The 19,528-nt window shown below is 44.8% G+C and overlaps 1 protein-coding gene, 1 long non-coding RNA gene and 1 pseudogene across 10 annotated transcripts in view; all 3 read left to right on the top strand.

The window, feature by feature from the left end:
* Positions 1 to 2,288: 2,288 nt before the first annotated feature.
* Positions 2,289 to 3,060, top strand: LOC129834549 (uncharacterized). Its single transcript, XR_008756280.1, has 3 exons — positions 2,289 to 2,374; positions 2,557 to 2,654; positions 2,750 to 3,060. It is a non-coding gene; the product is annotated as an uncharacterized LOC129834549 (long non-coding RNA).
* Positions 3,061 to 3,085: 25 nt separating this feature from the next.
* Positions 3,086 to 4,921, top strand: LOC129840405 (HEAT repeat-containing protein 1-like; annotated as a pseudogene).
* Positions 4,922 to 5,340: 419 nt separating this feature from the next.
* Positions 5,341 to 19,528, top strand: part of LOC129833978 (arginase-1-like) — a 17,549-nt gene continuing 3,361 nt past the window's right edge. The window contains exons 1-17 of one of the 9 annotated variants that reach the window (XM_055899236.1): positions 5,341 to 5,770; positions 5,911 to 6,054; positions 6,209 to 6,448; positions 6,658 to 6,775; positions 6,847 to 6,909; positions 7,024 to 7,170; positions 7,314 to 7,428; positions 7,646 to 7,762; positions 9,186 to 9,333; positions 9,443 to 9,606; positions 9,743 to 9,872; positions 9,954 to 10,058; positions 10,208 to 10,365; positions 10,590 to 11,082; positions 13,279 to 13,384; positions 17,977 to 18,088; positions 18,248 to 18,320. In XM_055899236.1, coding sequence (XP_055755211.1) covers positions 17,981 to 18,088; positions 18,248 to 18,320 — 181 coding nt within the window. In that variant the 5' untranslated portion in view covers positions 5,341 to 5,770; positions 5,911 to 6,054; positions 6,209 to 6,448; ... (11 more) ...; positions 13,279 to 13,384; positions 17,977 to 17,980. Of the gene's footprint in view, positions 5,771 to 5,910; positions 6,055 to 6,208; positions 6,449 to 6,657; positions 6,910 to 7,023; positions 7,171 to 7,313; positions 7,429 to 7,523; positions 7,854 to 9,185; positions 9,334 to 9,442; positions 9,607 to 9,742; positions 9,873 to 9,953; positions 10,059 to 10,207; positions 10,366 to 10,589; positions 11,083 to 13,278; positions 13,385 to 16,069; positions 18,089 to 18,247; positions 18,321 to 19,528 lie in introns of those variants that run through there. The other 8 variants (XM_055899074.1, XM_055898910.1, XM_055899395.1 and 5 more) reach the window with 8 other exon arrangements.

Here is a 19,528-nt window from a genome sequence, read left to right as displayed (position 1 = left end):
GCCACTTTGATTTTGAAGTACATTTCGTGAATCGGAAATAAAATACCGTTAGAATTGGCCTGAGTAATGTAGTAGCGAATAACTACTGTTGTCAAAGCTGGAAGTTTATTAGCTAGCATAGGCTAGGCTGGCAGCCAGCTGAAAAGATGGCTGATGTGGAGCGTAAATATAATGGTGGGGAATCAAGGAGAATTTGAATATAAGAAACGGAGCAAAGTAGCATACAGTGATGGAAATGCCCCTTATCTTGTAGGAGTATGTTTTTGGAGCAGCAGGCTGGATTACCAATTTTGAAGAAACCATTTGAGATATCCAAACTGGTGGAGAGAGTGCTGGGTAAAGGATCAGAAGGAGATAGTTTTGCGTCTCGCCCGAAAAGCGCAACTGTTAAGGTCGTAATTTATGGCGTTTCGTGGGAAGTCGATGTTGCAGAGATTTAACATTTTCCTGGAGTGATTGATGCTTGTCGGATGAATCGTGTGGTGAATGAAGAAAAAGTTCTGTTCTTGTATTTTTTGATATGGTCTCCCCCTACTCCAGTGCAGTTGGGATATATAAACTACAAAGTCAGATTATAGGTTCCAAGAATAGTGTGACTGTAAAACTTTTGGACATGTTTCAAGTGTTTGCAGAAGGGTGAAGCCGAGATGTCCAAGTTGCTGAAAAGATAATATCATGTGTTTTAAAAGTTTTGAAAATGTGACATGTGCAAAGGGTTGCGTCAATCAAATCTGGTATCAGGATAAAATGTGATTCAGAGTCACCGAATATACTTTAAGTATTTTTATTAAACTCAAGCGATAAATGGTAAATGCAATTTTAGTATATACGGGTTCTCTGTATCACCACGCAGGGCAGAACAGAGAACTGACTTGTTTCCTGACAAAGTTCATCTAATATACTTCTGACAGAGTTAGTTCCCGCTTCGGAGCTGGCCTGTCAGAGTAGAGGCTAAGTGTGGTTTAGACTTTACTCAGCCTATCGCTGGCGCACAGGCTGGTCCCAGCCCCTGGCGCTCCAACTGTCCGACGCTGTTGCTGTGTAGATTACGCGCCCACACCCAAGACACTGAGGTCACACAAGCTTGGTTCCTGCTTTTCGTGTCCTCACTTAACACAGACGGTTCTGCAACATTGTTGAGCTATTTACACCTGCAAAGAAAACATACTGTTCCCGCTCAAGGTTAACCACAGCTTCTCAGCACACTATCTGGGGCAACATGTTACTTCCAGCACACACACACACAGACACCCCCATTATAGGCCAAGCATATTTTCAATCCTCACACATGTTGTAATTGCGGTGGGAACCATGAAGCCACGTCTTTGGAATGCCCCACAAGGGTGAAAGAGAATGAGGAGGCCAAAGTCAGGGCTGTCCAGAGTTTTTCATTTGCAGCAGCTGTTAAAAGGATTGAGAGTTTGAGTGGTGCTCCTGAGTCCATGGTGGTGGATAGGCCTTCACGGAAGGCTGGAGGGGTTGCCGTTCAACAGCAGGACCAAGAAATGTTAAAGATTAAGAAGGTGGACTTTGTGGCCTTTATAGCTATGGTGATTAATGCCATTGCGAAGGTGGAGAGGAAGTCCAGGAAAATAGATAAAATTGTGGATGAGGCAGAACGGTTCCTGGGACTCAGAGTTCTCGACGGAGGGGATGCATGGACTATTGACACAAGACGTACCACCCTCTCAGGTCATAGAAGGGAGATATGGAGATTTGAAAGGAAGGAAGAAGTGTGGGTTTTGGTTTTGTAAATGTTTTATTTTTATTGTTTTATTTTTGGTGGATTAAGTTAGGGAAAACCATCTCACATGGGTTTTATTTTAACCTTGTTTCCCCCCCCAATCCTGTCCAGTTGGTGGCGGCAATACACCTTTTGGGGTTGTAGTCTGCCATAAAATCCACAGAAGAAGAATGTTGTAAGTTGATGTGCCTACTGTTAATGTCTTGCTTTTCCTTACCTCTGCCTTTTCTCCTGCATGTTCCCAGGGTGCATAGGGCTTGAGGAACTCCTGAGCATCGAGCCTGCGTTCAGTGAGTTCCTCGTTGACCCTCTTCAGCCAAGCCTCGGTGTGCCTGGAGCGTGGTGTCCAGTCCAAGGAGGTCAACGAGAAACCGGACGCAGGCATCTTACTGTTTCTCACACGGCTGTCTCCATACTTCCTGCTCAAGCCTGCCCAGAAGTGCATAGAGTGGCTTATACACAGCCCCCCCAAAGATAACTTGTCAGAGGGGTTGTTTTTAGTACTTCTGAGAACTGAAGTTGTCTCACTGCTATGAAAGCTTAATGTAGACTGAAAATAGGTTGACATTTTGTCTACTGGTATTTCTTTCCTGTAGCCCTCACAGATTCCACATCCACCTGTATAATGGGGTGAGCCTGCTTTCCTGTGTTTTGCCCTTATTACGAGACTAAGGTGTTTGTCAGTCATTCAGTTAAAGGACCCCACTAACCTATGGAATTGGCTGGAGGGGCTTCAGGTAATTGTTATATGATTTATGAACATAACTATTGGAAGTTGACAGATTTGTTATTATTTTTCATTACATGATCAGCATGTCATCAATGGTCTTGTATGGCTCCGTTGATAGAGCATGACGCTTGTAACGTCAGGATTGTGGGCTCGTTTCCCGGGACCACCCAAACGTAAAAGGTATGCACTTATGACTATGTCCCTGTGGATAAAGGCGTCTGCTAAACGGCATATCATATATTATCAAAGATCAATAGATCTTAATTTCCTGACAGAAACCAGGAGTTCCCTTGGCCAGAGGAACCCTAATCACTGACTGTTACAAAGACTTGGGCTTCATGAGTTTCATCTACATCCTGGTCACTAAGTCAATCAAGGTAAACCCAATACACTGCTTTACATCTCCATGTTTCCTCAAGTATCAAGCACAGAGCCTCATCTTGACCTGCTAGTCATTTCTGCAGGCATTTTCAGAAAATTCTGGAAACTGCCCAACTTCACGTGATTTTCTCTTTCCATGCGTCCACCCTAACTGTGCTACCTGCTGCCTCACCTGGTTCACGCCGTTGTCACCTCCAGCACTGGTGAGTAGAGGGTTGTGCGGTATCCAGATGTTCATACCTTCATACCGTCTTTTGTACCATACCGGGGTATACAGTATTACCAAATGTGCACACAAGGGGAGCTATAAAAAAAACTGAGGCAACAGGGATCTTGATCCAAGAGGGGATTCAATGTCTCTGCTCTAACCAAGAAGATTGATCTTGAAATCTAGACACTTAGCTAGCAAGTTAGCAAACCAAATGCATAACCGAAGCCTGCACTGGATATAATTTATGACACATCTTAGATTTCTTATAGTTATACTTAACTTATAGTTATAAACAGTGGTGTAGCATGCAGCCCTCGCTAGGCGGGGGTGCCCCCAACCCAAAACATTTAAAATACTTAATTATTTTTACGGTATTAAAAAATCATTCCGTTGGTATTTCGAAATACCCCGGTATAAACGCTATATTGCCTAAGCCTAGTGAATAGCAGTGCTATACCTGCATCTGACTAACTATAGGATCAGTTCACCCTACTCAAAGCCATTATGTGATTCTTCCTTTTTCTTACCCTCTGCTGTCTTTTGACTGCAGATCCTCAGGGACTCGAGACAACTCCCTCCTGCTGAGCCTGAAGCACCCGCTCCCCTCCCTGAGGCACACGGCTGTGGAACAGCTATTGGGAATTGTCACCTTGAGACAGTAGGGCTTTGACCTGGCCTTCCTAAACGAGGCTCTGTTGGAGCGCATGAAGGAGGACGTCCCCGAGGTTGTGGCTGCAGCTTTGAAGGCTCTGGAGGTGAGTGGCTGGAACATCAGACTTTAAGGTACGTTCATATTGGAATCTACTAGGATTAAACCTAATTTATCCTATATATCCTCCTCAGCTCTTTCTTGATCCAGAGGACACTGTTTCATGTCTACTCACTGCTGCCATGCGTAGACCTCTCAAAGGCTGGGAACTGGTTAGTACTGTTCTCACCTTATTGAACTGTACATCGATTCCCCAGATATCTCCATATCAATAGTATGATAGTGAATGGGTTCCATGTGCTTCCTCATAGGTGTCCACAGTCGAAGGAGGCAGTGAGGGTTCTGGAGGAACCCAGACTGGTTGAGGGGATCTCTGACCTGAGGGCTCGTGTCGTAGGGGATCTGTTGCCCTTCCTTGTGGTCACCTCGGCCCTGCCCGACCCCCCAGACGGCCACTTGTGTGGCCCAGTCTCCACCCTCTTATACCAGCCCTACTGCACTCAGGGCTGGGCCCATGGTAAACACATAAGAACATGGAGTTTCACAATAAAGGTCATTTATTTTGTCTTTGATAACACTTGGAAATGGCTTACTGAGAATGCTATGGAGGAAACTTTTGTAAATAGAGGGATCAGGTGTACTCTAAACTTAATGCCACTAATATAAAGTTCTGCTTGTTAGGATTATTGACTTCCTGACACTAAGGTTGTCTGTGTACTAACTACGTCCTATATCTGCTCTCAGCACTCAACGACGTGATGGAGAGGATTACTCAGCCAACCAGCATCTCAACACTGACCAAGAACCTGTCTAACATGGACCCCTTCTCCAAACGCAATGCTATGAGTGATTAGTAAACATTTGTTGGCGTATCCAAAGTACCATTGAAACAAACCTGCCTTGCTTTCCTGAAACTGATATGATGATTTTTGGATCTCCGCGACCTAGCTTAGGTAATATCCCTTTTTGCGGCTCGAAATTTGGATTAACATGCTGGTTTCAAGAGGAAACTGTCATAAGTAACACAACTCACCCTTGACCTCATTTGCATGTCTTCTAGCTGGCTGGGATGGTAGCGGGACAGCCTGCGGGAGAGGGCAGTGTTCATGGTGCTGAGCCAGACCTTACTGCAGGGCCTGGGGGACATGAGTGAGACCCAGCACCTCCACACTGCCCAGTGTGTCTACTCCCTGCTGGAGCCTGCAATACTGGAACTTACCCAGAAAGACAAGCCTCAGGTGAGTGGGGTGGCAGTTTGTACAACTACATAAATCAGAAGTTTCCTTTAGGGATATTTACGTTACGTCTTTCTACGATTTTCATCCTCCAATTCCTTAACCCTTTGTATGCTTTTCTGTACTGTTGAAATTGGTCTGAAATGGTTTACCATCTTTTCCTCTTGTTGCCTGCAGCAGGAGGATATTCATGGAAGAGTACCTGTAGAGGGTAGGGCAGAGAGACGGCGTATGGGTTGCTGCTGGTGTCCCTGCTTAGAGGACTCCTATCCAGCCTCAAGTGCCACAACGCTTCCTTCAAAAATGTTCCTTTTTCGAAAGCAATTGGCTGCATATTGTTTTTCATCATGTTCAAGTAAAGGCCTGGATATCACCAGTTACTTTAGCCACTTGGTCACACACTGAGTAAGAAGGAAAGAGGCTGACAGACGGCTTGCTTCCTGTCTGGATTTCCTGTCAAGTGAGTCATGGTGGAACCCAGAGAAGCTGGACAGCAACACGTGCTGCTACCGCCATCTGCTGTGTCGTATGTTTGATGTCATCGTCACTGGGGCAAGCCAGGGGCCCATTGCAGCCAGCTTCAGGGCCCTGAGGACGCTACTCTTCTAGGTACTGAAACTTGATATGTTACACACTGGATTTCAGTGCACAGACGGATGCTTCACTCAACTCACTCGAAGGATAGTCCATCGTTCCTCTAGGTATGCTACAATGCTACCTTTCACCCCACCATCGACAGGCGGGTGAGGGTGAGACACAAGTAAATACTTAATTTGTATTCTCAATTAAGCATTGTTGGTACAAAGTATCAAAATAAATCCTAAACACACACCTCTTTTGTCTTATATTGACATGAAATGTTATTATACACACTCTTTCCAAATCAATGTGTTTCTGTAGGCCATGGGGAAGTTCTGTGAGGAGGCTGTAACTGGGACAGGCAAGGCCCGGGACAAGACCTGCTAGTGGGGTTGGAGGAGCTGCTGCTCGGTGGCCAGCTGCCCTGCCTACACCTCCAAAACCATACTGAGGGCTCTGGGAGAGGTGAGTGGACAGGGAGTGACAACAGACATTTAAGAAGTCCTTGCTGGAATATGAAAGATTGAAAAAACTCGGAGGGCTCTTTATATGGGAGCTCTTATCTGGGTGGTTTTTGTAAAGCCATATATTTTATATTCCTGTCTCCTTTTCTCCTCAGTCTGTGCCGTCTGTTCTAATGCCGGAGCCTGCTGGAGCAGAGCGGGCCGGAGAAACCCATCATTCTAAAGGACAAAGGCCCTGCTCACGCAGCTGGTCCTGGGGAAGTACAATGAACAGGCAGCCCCCCACCACCTGGTGAAGGACCAGGCCTGCATGGAGCTCTTCATCGAGGCCCTGGGCACGGTGTCTAAACCCTTACCCTGATATCCCCTGCTTCCAGATCATCGCCCTATAACAGGTACGCTACTGTAGCAGCATACTCTGTGATGCAATAGCTGTATTCTACTTATTTCCAATATTGTAGGAACAAAACAGAAAAATTGAATGAAACGTTCAGAAAATTCTCCAATGACAACCCTCTTTAAAAAAAAAAAAAAAATCTGTTTCAAAATGTTTTCTCCCATTTGCTCACACTGAACATGACCCTGTTGTTGTCACATCTCCAAGGCATTCTACTCAGCCCTGTGAGATGAGAAGGTCCAGCAGAGACTCCTGGGGGTTTGACCTGCTGGTGGAGAGCAGGAGTGCTGTCTGTGCCCAGACCGTTGTCAGTGTCTTCAAACGGGTGAGGAGGAACCTTTGCATACTGCATCTACTAGCACCGCACTAGATGCTAATGCTATCCTCTCACTGTAGAGTGCTGTGGATGGCATGCTAGTGGCTAACGAGCTAGACCCGCAGGAGCAAGATGCTGCAGAGGTGAGGAACATCTACTCTAACTGGGCCTACAATAAGACCTAGCTAGATACAATAACCTCAATGGTTGCAATGCAATTTGACTTGAGTCACTGTGTTTCTGTGCCTTTTATATAGGAAGGCCAGGACACTTCTCAGCCAGTGCCAGAAGAGGGCGCTGTGTCCTGGGAGAGGGTGACTCTCATCCTAGAGCTGCTACAGCACAAGAAGAAGTTGCAGAGGCCTCAGATGCTAGTTCCCGCTCTCTTCAGCATCCTCTCTTAGGTACAACCAGCCATGCTGTCTCTCAGTGCCTTGGCCTTAGCTAGGCCAGCCATGTGTCCAGTTACCTACACTAGCATACTATTTAGAATACTACAATGGATGTTGGGACATAGACCAAGTGATGTTTCTCTCTGGCCACTCAGGTGCCTGGAGACGTCAACCGTGGAGCAAGACAACCTAGAGTACGCCAAGCATGTAGGCCATGTCTGTTCAACGTCTGACAGAAGCTCTCCCCCGACGGAGGACCCGTCAGCAAAGGTGAAGAGACGGAGAGACCCTGCTTTAGCCCAGGAGCACCCCCGAGGCTTTTAGGGGTTGTGTGTGTGACTGACTATTTTGTCCTCCACACACAGATGTGCTGGATGAGTTCAACATGGAGCATCTCAGCCATCACAGAACCATTTCTCAGCTATTAGATAGCTTTTTCCAGTCAAGTGTGCCAATGACCTCTTGACTCCGCCCCATCCTTTTCCAGGAGAAAGTCCTGCACATCATTAAGGCCATCTTCACGTTCATGGGCGCCAACATCACATCTGGACGACGCCTAGCGCTTTCAGATCATCAACAACACCACTAAGTCAACGAACTAGCGGTCAGTGACGTTGGATAGCTACGACCTGTCCCATTGTCTCACTTCCACTCATCATCTAATAAGCTATGGATGTTAATTATATGGAGTTTTGGTAAGCATGATACAGTGCATTCGGAAAATATTCAGACCCCTTGACTTTTTCCACATTTGATTAATGTTACAGCCTTATTCTAAAATGTATTTAAATAAAATGTTTTCATCAATCGACACACAATACCCCATAATGACAAAGCGAAAACAGGTTATTTGACATTTTTTCAAATTTATAAAGAAATTAAAACATACCTTATTTACCTAAGTATTCAGACCCTTTGCTATGAGACTCGAACTTGAGCTCAGGTCCATCCTGTTTCCATTGATCATCCTTGAGATGTTTCTACAACTTGATTGGAGCACCTGATTTGGAAAGGCACACGCCTGTCTATATAAGGTCCCACAGTTGACAGTGCATGTCAGAGCAAAAACCAAGCCATGAGGTTGAAGGAATTGTCTGTAGATCATATATCTTACTGGCCAATAAAAAGACAAGATTAAGATGGGCAAAAGAACACAGACACTGGACAGAGGAACTCTGCCTAGAAGGCCAGCATCCCGGAGTCTCCTCTTCCCTGTTGACGTTGAGACTGGTGTTTTGCGGGTACTATTTCAATGACGCTGCCAGTTGAGGACTTGTGAGGTGTCTGTTTCTCAAACTAGACACTAGGGCCTCCCACTCCTCTTTCTATTCTGGTTAGAGACAGTTTGCGCTGTTCTGTGAAGGGAGAAGTACACCGCGTTGTACGAGATCTTCAGTTTCTTGGCAATTTCTCGCATGGAATAGCCTTAATTTCTCAGAATAAGAATAGACTGACAAGTTTCAGAAGAAAGTTTTCTAATGATCAATTAGCCTTTTAAAATGATGAACTTGTATTAGCTAACACAACGTGTCATTGGAACACAGGAGTGACGGTTGCTGATAATGGGCCTCTGTATGCCTATGTAGATATTCCATTAAAAATCAGCCGTTTCCAGCTACAATAGTCATTTACAACATTAGCAATGTCTACACTGCATTTCTGATCAATTTGATGTTATTTTAATGGACAAAAAATTTGCTTTTTTAAAAAACAAGGACATTTCTAAGTGACCCCAAACTTTTGAACGTGTGTGTATATATGAAGGAGGTGGCCAGCACTGTGAAGGCCCTCGCTATCCCACAACTACCCAGGTACACAGACTACATTTCTGTGTTTACAGTAGATACAGGCAGCACAGTTCAGACCAGTGCATTTGGCAGCTCAATTACTCATATTTCATATTTTCCTACAAACACTTGAATAGAACTTGTCAGGTTGTCCCCAAAAATGTTGACACATAATACACCATAGGTATACTAGTCACTGTTGGTGACCGTAGTCTCCTTCCCCTCCTCTTGTTTTGTCAGGCTGATGCCTGCAGTGCTGCAGACTCTAGACATCACCTCTTTCCTCTCTGCTAATGAGGTCTACATGCTGAGTGCCGTCACAGCCCTGCAACGCGTCACTGAGACCCTGCCTCACTTCATCAACCGGGACAAAAGGACACCGCTGCAGGTAACGTCTACTATTCCATATACAAACATCCTTCTGTTTAAATATATATTTTTTTACATAATACATCTAATGGAACGTGTTATACTGAAATTATGTGCCGGTGTAACAGCGTAATGTGGCTCGACTGAGGCGGGTGGCAGAGAAGGCCACCACCACCCCACAGCTGGCCGTGTGACTGGCCTCCCTCAGGACCACCGTGGCCACCAAGGTTCCCTCCCAGGGTCCTGCTGCCAACCCTCGAAAAAGTACTAGAATAAGATGGACTCCAAACAGGTATGTGGTGCCTAACCTGCAGTAGCCTGTGTGATATGTAAGGATGGAGTAAATACATAATGGATAACGTGTTCACACTGTGTGGTCATGTACGGTATTGATTTGGTACAATTATGAGTGTTTCATTTTCACACAGCCAGCTTGTTCCCCTGATGGGCATCTTGAAAGAGCAGGTTGGTCACATGGAGAAGGATCAGCTGACCTCCCACCAATCAGAGCTCACGACCTTCCTGATTTCTTTGGACTTCCGGGCCCAACACTGCCAGGTCTGTCTCTCTGTCCCATGAATTGATGACCGTTTGTCCGAAAGTCATCGCTTTGTTTTGACTGCTGTGTTTGGTTTGCAGGGTGATCTGGAGAAGACTAAGGAGATGGAGGGCTATCTGATTGACTGTCTCCTGGCCTTGGTCATGAAGCTGTCTGAAGTCTCCTTCAGGCCACTGTTCTTCAAAGTAAGAGTCCTTATGATCCCAACTACCAGTTATGTATGTTGTTGTTTTTTTTGACAGTAAGCTGATTCACAACAGCCATAGATCACAGTGTAACTGCAACTTTTATCTGCTAGAGACATGATTTTTAAAATCTGTTGGTCCCAATGCAGCTCTTCGATTGGGGCATGACTGAGAGCACAGCCAAGGACCGCCTGTCGGACAGCATGGCAGACAGGCTCTAACCCCTAGGTGCTCTCCATCCTGTTCGCCGGTCACCTGGTCAAGCCCTTCTCGGACTTGCTCCGCCAGACCAACATCACAAAGACAGGTGCGTCTCTGCTCTCTCTCCTGTGTGGTTACACACGGTCTGTTAATCTAAGAGGTATAAAAAAGGGTCTGGATTAGTTTGGCTTTGCTGTAAAACAAAAGTCATGCTTGATGGGGATTTTCCAGGTTCACCGCTGGTTCTCAATAACAAATGTGAAGGCTAAACGCAAGGCAATCTTTTTCGCTCATTTTTGTCTCTTATCATGCATTCCTTCCCTTGTTCAGACGAAGCCTTCTTCGACACAGAGGACAACATTGAGAAGAGCTGCCCGCTGCTGGAGTACATAGTGGACTGCCTCCATAAGATCTGCCTGTATGACACAAAGCGCTTCGTCAGCACGGAGAGAGCCAATGCCCTCATGACCCCTCTGGTCGATCAGGTCAGCCTCCCCTCTCCCTCACATTACTTTAATAAAGGACTCATCCACAAAAATGGCCACCATTACAACTGAGAGACTTCCTAATATGGATGCCTTACACATGTCCCAATGCTCTAATCTGTTGTTGTGATCCCCCATTACCCCCCTATAGCAGTGTCCCTATAACTGTCTGTGTATAGTTGGAGAACACCCAAGGTGGAGAAGAGGTTTACCAGACCAGAGTCACCAAGCACCTGGTGCTGTGCGTGGGCCACTTCTGCTTTGCCGTAATAGACGACACTCGGTGGTAGACCCTCAACTACAAGATCCTGCTGAAGACACGACACAGCTCGGCCAAGGTGAGATATCTGGGACATGAGAAGGCTGTACACACAGCTGATGTTGATCCTGAAGTTGGATTCTGGATATCTTTGATATTTGTTCTCTTCATCAATTCTCCACGTCTGGTCTTGAAGAGTGGCATGATGTTCTGGCTTTTTGTCCCAGTCTAGTGCCAACAGACATCTGATTCAACTAATCATTAAAGGCCCAGTGCAGTCAAATGTAATTTTCCTGTTTTATATATACACTGCTCAAAAAAATAAAGGGAACACTTAAACAACACAATGTAACTCCAAGTCAATCACACTTCTGTGAAATCAAACTGTCCACTTAGGAAGCAACACTGATTGACAATAAATTTCACATGCTGTTGTGCAAATGGAATAGACAAAAGGTGGAAATTATAGGCAATTAGCAAGACACACCCAATAAAGGAGTGGTTCTGCAGGTGGTAACCACAGAGCACTTCTCAGTTCCTATGCTTCCTGGCTGATGTTTTGGTCACTTTTGAATGCTGGTGGTGCTTTCACTCTAGTGGTAGCATGAGACGGAGTCTACAACCCACACAAGTGGCTCAGGTAGTGCAGCTCATCCAGGATGGCACATCAATGCGAGCTGTGGCAAGAAGGTTTGCTGTGTCTGTCAGCGTAGTGTCCAGAGCATGGAGGCGCTACCAGGAGACAGGCCAGTACATCAGGAGATGTGGAGGAGGCCGTAGGAGGGCAACAACCCAGCAGCAGGACCGCTACCTCCGCCTTTGTGCAAGGAGGAGCACTGCCAGAGCCCTGCAAAATGACCTCCAGCAGGCCACAAATGTGCATGTGTCTGCTCAAACGGTCAGAAACAGACTCCATGAGGGTGGTATGAGGGCCCGACGTCCACAGGTGGGGGTTGTGCTTACAGCCCAACACCGTGCAGGACGTTTGGCATTTGCCAGAGAACACCAAGATTGGCAAATTTGCCACTGGCGCCCTGTGCTCTTCACAGATGAAAGCAGGTTCACACGCACATGTGACAGACATGACAGAGTCTGGAGACGGCGTGGAGAACGTTCTGCTGCCTGCAACATCCTCCAGCATGACCGGTTTTGCGGTGGGTCAGTCATGGTGTGGGGTGGCATTTCTTTTGGGGGCCGCACAGCCCTCCATGTGCTTGCCAGAGGTAGCCTGACTGCCATTAGGTACCGAGATTAGATCCTCAGACCCCTTGTGAGACCATATGCTGGTGCGGTTGGCCCTGGGTTCCTCCTAATGCAAGACAATGCTAGACCTCATGTGGCTGGAGTGTGTCAGCAGTTCCTGCAAGAGGAAGGCATTGATGCTATGAACTGGCCCACCCGTTCCCCAGAGGATCCCTCAGGAGACCATCCGCCACATCAGGAGCATGCCCAGGCGTTGTAGGGAGGTCATACAGACACGTGGAGGCCACACACACTACTGAGCCTCATTTTGACTTGTTTTAAGGACATTACATCAAAGTTGGATCATCCTGTAGTGTGGTTTTCCACTTTAATTTTAAATGTGACTCCAAATACAGACCTCCATGGGTTGATAAATTTGATTTCCATTGATAATTTTTGTGTGATTTTGTTGTCAGCACATTCAACTATGTAAAGAAAAAAGTATTTAATAAGAATATTTCATTCATTTAGATCTAGGATGTGTTATTTTAGTGTTCCCTTTATTTTTTGGGGCAGTGTATTTCCACACTGAGGTAGGAATAATACTGTTAAATTGTGAAAATGATAATGCCCTTTTAGGGTAAGAGCTGTTTGAAAAGACCACCTATAATTTCGTCCTGTTTTGGTAGGTGGAGTTTTGGCCTTCCAGTGTGGCATCACCAGGTGGTAAATTAGTTAATAGACTAGAGTTCGAATCCTCACGGACAATAACAGCTAATTTTCAGTTTTCCCCTCCCCACTCAGACCACTCCCAGACAAGCCTTGCTAAATTATTGCTTAAGTAATTGCTCTTTGCGAAGAAGCTTTAAAAAAAATGTTTTCTAATAATATTTTTATTTATTTAAAATAATTGCAGTATGGTACTTAAATGTTACCCAGAAATTATTTGATATTGAGATACAAACATCTGCATTGGACCTTTAAGACCACGATTAGCTGGTTTGTTAGTGCTGGGTCGGCACAAAAACCCACCTGCAGCTCTCCAGGACCAGGAGTGATCATCCAGTGACTGTGTTGTCCCCTCTCCCGTCAGGTGTGTTTCTCTGCCCTGCTGATGCTGCTGGAGCTGCCTAACTAATCCGAGGGAGGACTACATGGTCCTCCTGCCAGAGACTGTCCCCTTCCTGAACTCATGAAGGGTAGGTTGACTGTGTCATAACTTGTACACAACCTGTTTTCTATCTCTGCTGTTGTAATGTTAGCATATGAAGACCTGTCCGCCTGTTTGTCCACCTTTTTTTCTGTGCAACATCGTTTCATTCCACTTCAACAGATGTGGAAAACCTCTTCAAATGGGCATGTTGTATTATGATCTATAGCTATAATTTGATAGCAAACTTTTACTCGCACATTTTTTTATTTTGCCTGTAGCGTAGCTAAAAAGGAGCGTTGTTCATAATGTATGGTTTGGCAGAATGCAAACCTCCCTCTAATGTGCCTCCAAGGTGGGTGAAGAAAGTGGTTAATACCAGGGTTGGGTAATGGAAGCTACGTATTGATGTGTTTAGGGTAGTTAGGTTTCTTGGTCGATGGCCACCATTTTGTGAAACAATGGCACTGGAGGAGATGGCGGACGTTTTAAAAGTTCCTAACCGATTGTGCTATTTGGTTTTTTTTCACGTTTAACTTATTTTGTACATAATGTTTCTGCCACCATCTCTTACTCCCGAAAAGAGCTGCTGGATATCAGAACAGCGACAACTCACCTCGAACTGGACAAATATTTGTTTTCTTTAACGAGTCGAATGTAAAGGATTTACTCCAGATACCCGACCAGGCCCAAATCCCCGTCATTCGTATTGTTGGGTTCTGAGAATATGAAAATATACTTATCCGTGTCACTGATGGAGTGCTGAGGTTTAGAGGGCCTACACCCGAAGTTAATGGTTATAGGAGGAAGGTATATAGTGTGCAATTAAGCTTGGAATGTGTTGAGTGCAGGGAAGCGATTACATGTGGCAGGCATTGATAAGGGGAGAAAGCCATGGATCAGTGATGGAGGGAGATTGAGGTCAGGTCACCTTAAGGGAGAAATAAAAGTTTATGGCCCGTATCACTTGTGTTCTGCCTAACAGTAAAGAATGATGTTTGTACAGATGGGTAGGAGGAGATTCAGCCTATGAGGAACGGTTAAATATCAGTGCTTATGTGAAAAATGTTTTTGTCTAATGCAGCTGTATTGATCCTCTGGGAAGAATAAACTTGGTTACGCTTTCATAATGTCTGAGTTTTTTACACTGAGAATTATAACCTAACGGTATGAAGAACAGATGCCAATATAGGGGATGTAGGCTCAGGTGCCTTGTGAGAATTTGTCGGCGAGTGGGTAACCCGCCTCATCCGTCCTATTGGCCAATGTACAATCAATCATTGGAGAATAAACTGGATGAGCTCCATTCAAGACTATCCTACCAACGGGACATTAAAAACTGTAATATCTTATGTTTCATCGAGTCTTGGCTGAACGACGATGCGGATAATATACAGTTGGCTGGTTTTTCCGTGCATCGGCAAGACAACAGCTGCCTCCGGTAAGTCTAAGGGTGGTGTCTATTTGCCAATAACAACTGGTGCACGAAATCAAATATTAAGGAAGTCTCAAGGCTTTGCTCACCTGATGTAGAGTATCTCATTATAAGCTGTAGACCACACTATTTAACAAGAGTTTATCTATATTTTTCGTAGCTGTCTATTTACCACCACAAACCGATGCTGGCACTCCAACTGTATAAAGCCATAAGCAATCAAGAAAATGCTCATCCAGAGGCGGTGCTCCTAGTGGCCGGGAACTTTAATGCAGGCAAACTCAGTTCTACCAGCATGTCACATGTGCCACCAGAGGGAAAACAAACTCTAGACCACCTTTACTCCACACACAGAGACGTGTACAAAGCTCTCACTCGCCATCCATTTGACAAATCTGACCATTCTATTTTACTGATTCCTGCTTACAAGCAAAAACTAAAGCATGAAGTATCAGTGACTCGCTCAATATGGAAGTGGTCAAATGACCAGGTTCTAAGCTACAGGACTGTTTTGCTAGCACAAACTGCAATATGTTCCAGGACTCATCCCGAGGATACCATATGTCACCGGCTTCATCAATAAGTGCATCCCCAACCAGAAGCCATGGATTACAGGCAACATCCACACTGAGCTAAAGGGTAGAACTGCCACTTTCAAGGAGCGGAACTCTAACCTGAATGCTTATAAGAAATCCTGCTATGCCCTCAGATGAGCCATCAAACAGGCAAAGCGTAAATACAGGACTAAGATTGAATCCTACTACACCGGCTCCTATGCTCGTCGGATGTGGCAGAACTTGCAAACTATTAGAATACAAAGGGAAGTCCAGCCACAAGCTGCCCAGTGACACAAGCCTACCAGATGAGCTAAAAGACTTCTATGCGCGCTTCGAGGCAAGCAACACTGAAGCATGCATGAGAGCACCAGCTGTTCCGGACAACTGTGATCACGCTCGCCGTAGCCAATGTGAGTAAGACCTTTTAAACAGGTCAACATTCTAAGAATATTTTGAAGATAAATACACAATGCAGAGGACGAGAGTACTGATGGTCAATAGGGAATTGTCACTGTAAATAGTTGGTCTTCAGTTGAACAGCTGTTTAGAATCTGTGGAATGTCAGTCCTGTACTCAGAGCTATGTGAGCCACGTTTTCATTGGTCTGTGCATTGAGTCTGGAGCAGGATACTTGTTATTTGGCCATTGGCCCAGTTGTACTGCAAGGACTTCTGATTGGTCAACCCCAGGCTAGGGTGGGGGGGGGGGGTAGAAATGTCGTCCTGTTCCTTTGTTCTGTGGAGAAAAGCTGAGGACAGGGGAGACTGAACATCTATCTCCCAGCATAACATCTACGATTTGTCCTTCTCAAATAAATCTATTTTTCTCTCATTTGCTTTGGGGTTTGTTATTGATGAATAACGTCAACTGCTAACCATTCACAAGGCCGCAGGGCCAGGCGGATTACCAGAACGTGTACATGTTTCAAGCAGACCACCATAGTCCCCGTGCCCAAGAACACCAAAGTAACCTGCCTAAATGACTACCAACCCGTAGCACTCACGTCTGTAGCCATGAAGTGCTTTGAAAGGCTGGTCATGGCTCACATCCACACCATCATCTCAGAAACCCTAGACCCACTCAAATTTGCATAACGCCCCAACAGATCCACAGATGATGCAATCTCTATTGCACTCAACACTGCCCTTTCTCACCTGGACAAAAGCAACACCTACCTGAGAATGCTGTTCATTGACTACAGCTCAGTGTTCAACACCATAGTGCCCTCAACTCATGACTGAGCTAAGGACCCTGGGACTAAATACCTCCCTGAACCTCAGCCCCTGTCCCCAGTTTAGCCATGATCTGTTTCCCAGAACCATGTGTCAACCCTGCCTCAATCATTCATATCGATATCTGGTACATGTAGGATGGATCTCAAGCAATAGGATAATAAACGGTTAGCCAAAGATGTATCATGTGGGAATGAGAATAGGAATATATTGATATTTTTTGTTATTTCTGTTTTCCCATAATGAAACGCTTTTTATGGCAACTATTTAACTCATGACATTTTCATACAATGTAACAAAACCATATGTATAGGGGTGAAAGGTGGTACAGTCAGGAATGCCGCCCCGGAAAAAATTGTGTGGTACGCCATACGGTTAAAACATGAGCCTATCGCAATTAATACAACATGCCCAAAAAATTATAGGCTATTACAGCATTTCAGCCGAATGAACATTTTGTGAATTGACTGGATGCCGGGTGGTATATACGCTCCAAATTGCGTTGTGGTTGGAGGAGAACACTTACATTTTGTCAAGGCGAACAAGGGTGGCCGAGACCGAGGCGAGTGCACTTTTCGGGTTTGGATGCTGAAATAATGAGTGGACGAACGTACGCGGGTAGCCTATAGGAGCGCATTTGTTAATAAGCGATTGTTTGACAATCAGATGAAAACGTTGACTGATTGGGTTTATACCACATTACAAAGCATAGGGGGCGTGTCCATAAGGTAAGCTAAGATTTCCCTAAAGTAAATTGAATTGCCAAAGTTATATAGCCTAATTAGCTTTATCCTGTCTATACAGACATAAATAAATTCGTTCTTACTTGGCCACTAAACCAGAAAGCATAATTTGGCCACAGAGGATCATTAGATCCTTTAAATATATATATACTATTTGTCACATGCGCCGAATTCAACTGGTGTGGATTGTTTTAAATCGCAAAGCCTACAGTCGGAAGGGTCCGCAATTTGGGCAGCGCGCGCAAATACCAAAAGAGTTGATTGTTGAGTTGCGACTGTATGTGAAAAGCAGAGATCCAGCCGGGCATATCGCAATATTTAAAAATTCAATCGCTGAAACACTGTTTGGAAAGCAAATGGCTATTGCTGTAAATAAGATCGGCCATATCCCCGGTGTGAAATACAAGGCGGAAGATTAGGTTATGCAATTTTTAATTCCGAGTGGAACAAAGCCGCTAACCCTTGAAGATGCTGGGGCGGTGCCGAAACTTTTACCTCTAGACCCGACCGTCACAGCTGACATGGCTCCCAATTGGGTTTAGTCTACTGTGCCACGCTCACGCCGGTGTGTCGTCACACTGGTGGTGCGCCTTTTGATTTCAGTGAACAATTTGATAGTATAAGCAACTCCTGTGCAGCTCTTTTGTGCTCATGTACAGTGTGTCCCGGCACAGGATAATGGTCCTTATAAAGAGCTCGAGAGGATTGCAACTCGCCTTCCGAATTTATAAGCGAAGTCATCATCACTCAGTTGGAATTATTGGAGCGCCTTTTTCAAAAGGACAGGTGTGTACTGTAATTTATTATAGGCTATTGATAGGTATACCATTCGATATGTTATCGAATAGGCTTAATATACTACCGTTCAGAAACAATAAACTATACATTTGTACTATATTATGTGTTGCTGTAATACACAGTCCTATTAATCTATCTCTATTGCAGCCGAGGGATGGTGTGGAGAAAGGACCAGACCTCATTCGCTCCGCCGGATTGGTGGAAAAGCTCAGAGCGCAAGGTGACGTCCTGATATTGCGTTTTACACTCATTCTGTAATATAGGCTATAGGTAGCTACAGTGCAGAAATGAAGACACTTGCGCTGAATAAAATTGTGAAAATAGATCATGTACAGTGAAGGGAATCTGTTTACAATCTGTTTTCTGTAAGCTATTGATTTGATCAAATGAGTAAGTGATCTCTCTAAGATCAGTCTCCAGATATCTAACATTTTGTTTTACTTGGCTTGGCAGAAGTGTTGAGATTAAATAATTTAACATATTGGGGATCAGTTTGAAACCTGGTGTCAAATGACAATACCATTTACACAAGCGAACAGCATGATTTACTTTCCATGGCCACATTCAATTCAGAGGATGCTGGTGGGAGGAACTATAGGAGGACGGGCTCATTGTAATGGCTGGAATGGAGCAAATGCGTCAAACAAATCAAATCAATAAAAAATGTCACATGTGCAACTTACTGTGAAATGCTTACTTACAAGTCTTTAACCAGTAATTAAGTTAAGAAAAATAAGAGTAAAGAAAATATTGACAAAATAAACAAAAGTTTTTTGTTAAAGTAACACGATTAAATAACAATAACGAGGCTATATACAGGGGTACCTGTATCGAGTCAATGTGGGGGTTTCCATATGTTTGATGTGTTTTCCATATGTTTGACGTATTTGATACAGATCCATAAATTCCATTCCAGCCATTACAATGAGCTCATCCTCCTATAGCTCCTCACACAAGCCTCCTATGCTTAAATTCCAGGGCAGTTCTGAACCATATGAATGAGTGACAAAACATAGGCTAGGGTACAAAGAGAATCCTTTTGGGGAAAAATACACCTGAACTTAAACTTGAGATCATGACCAGCGTATCACCGACAGGAGTGATGTCCTTTGGAAAGACTACCAGTGAGACTGACCTGTCCTCTGAAGTGTTTAGTCATAAGAAGTCTTCCTGGGAAGGCAGGAGAGCCTGGAGAGGGACTGAGGGATCTGTGTGATCCAAATGGATTAAGACGTGAGCAAGATCTGTCTGTCTGTGTCCCCGTGTCAGCTTCTGCCCATGTGTGTGATCACGTGAGATCAGAGACATCCTAGGCACCCTCTCTGTTTTATTCATGGCACACAGCACAAGGGATCTGATAGGCCTAGCTCTCCTGACCTTGCATAACACCCCCTTCCATGTGTGTCTGTGTGTTTGGGTTATGACAAT

The sequence above is a fragment of the Salvelinus fontinalis genome, chromosome 1, assembly GCF_029448725.1.
Source record: "Salvelinus fontinalis isolate EN_2023a chromosome 1, ASM2944872v1, whole genome shotgun sequence".
Taxonomy (NCBI): Eukaryota; Metazoa; Chordata; class Actinopteri; order Salmoniformes; family Salmonidae; genus Salvelinus; species Salvelinus fontinalis.
This window is presented reverse-complemented; position numbering and strand designations above follow the sequence as displayed.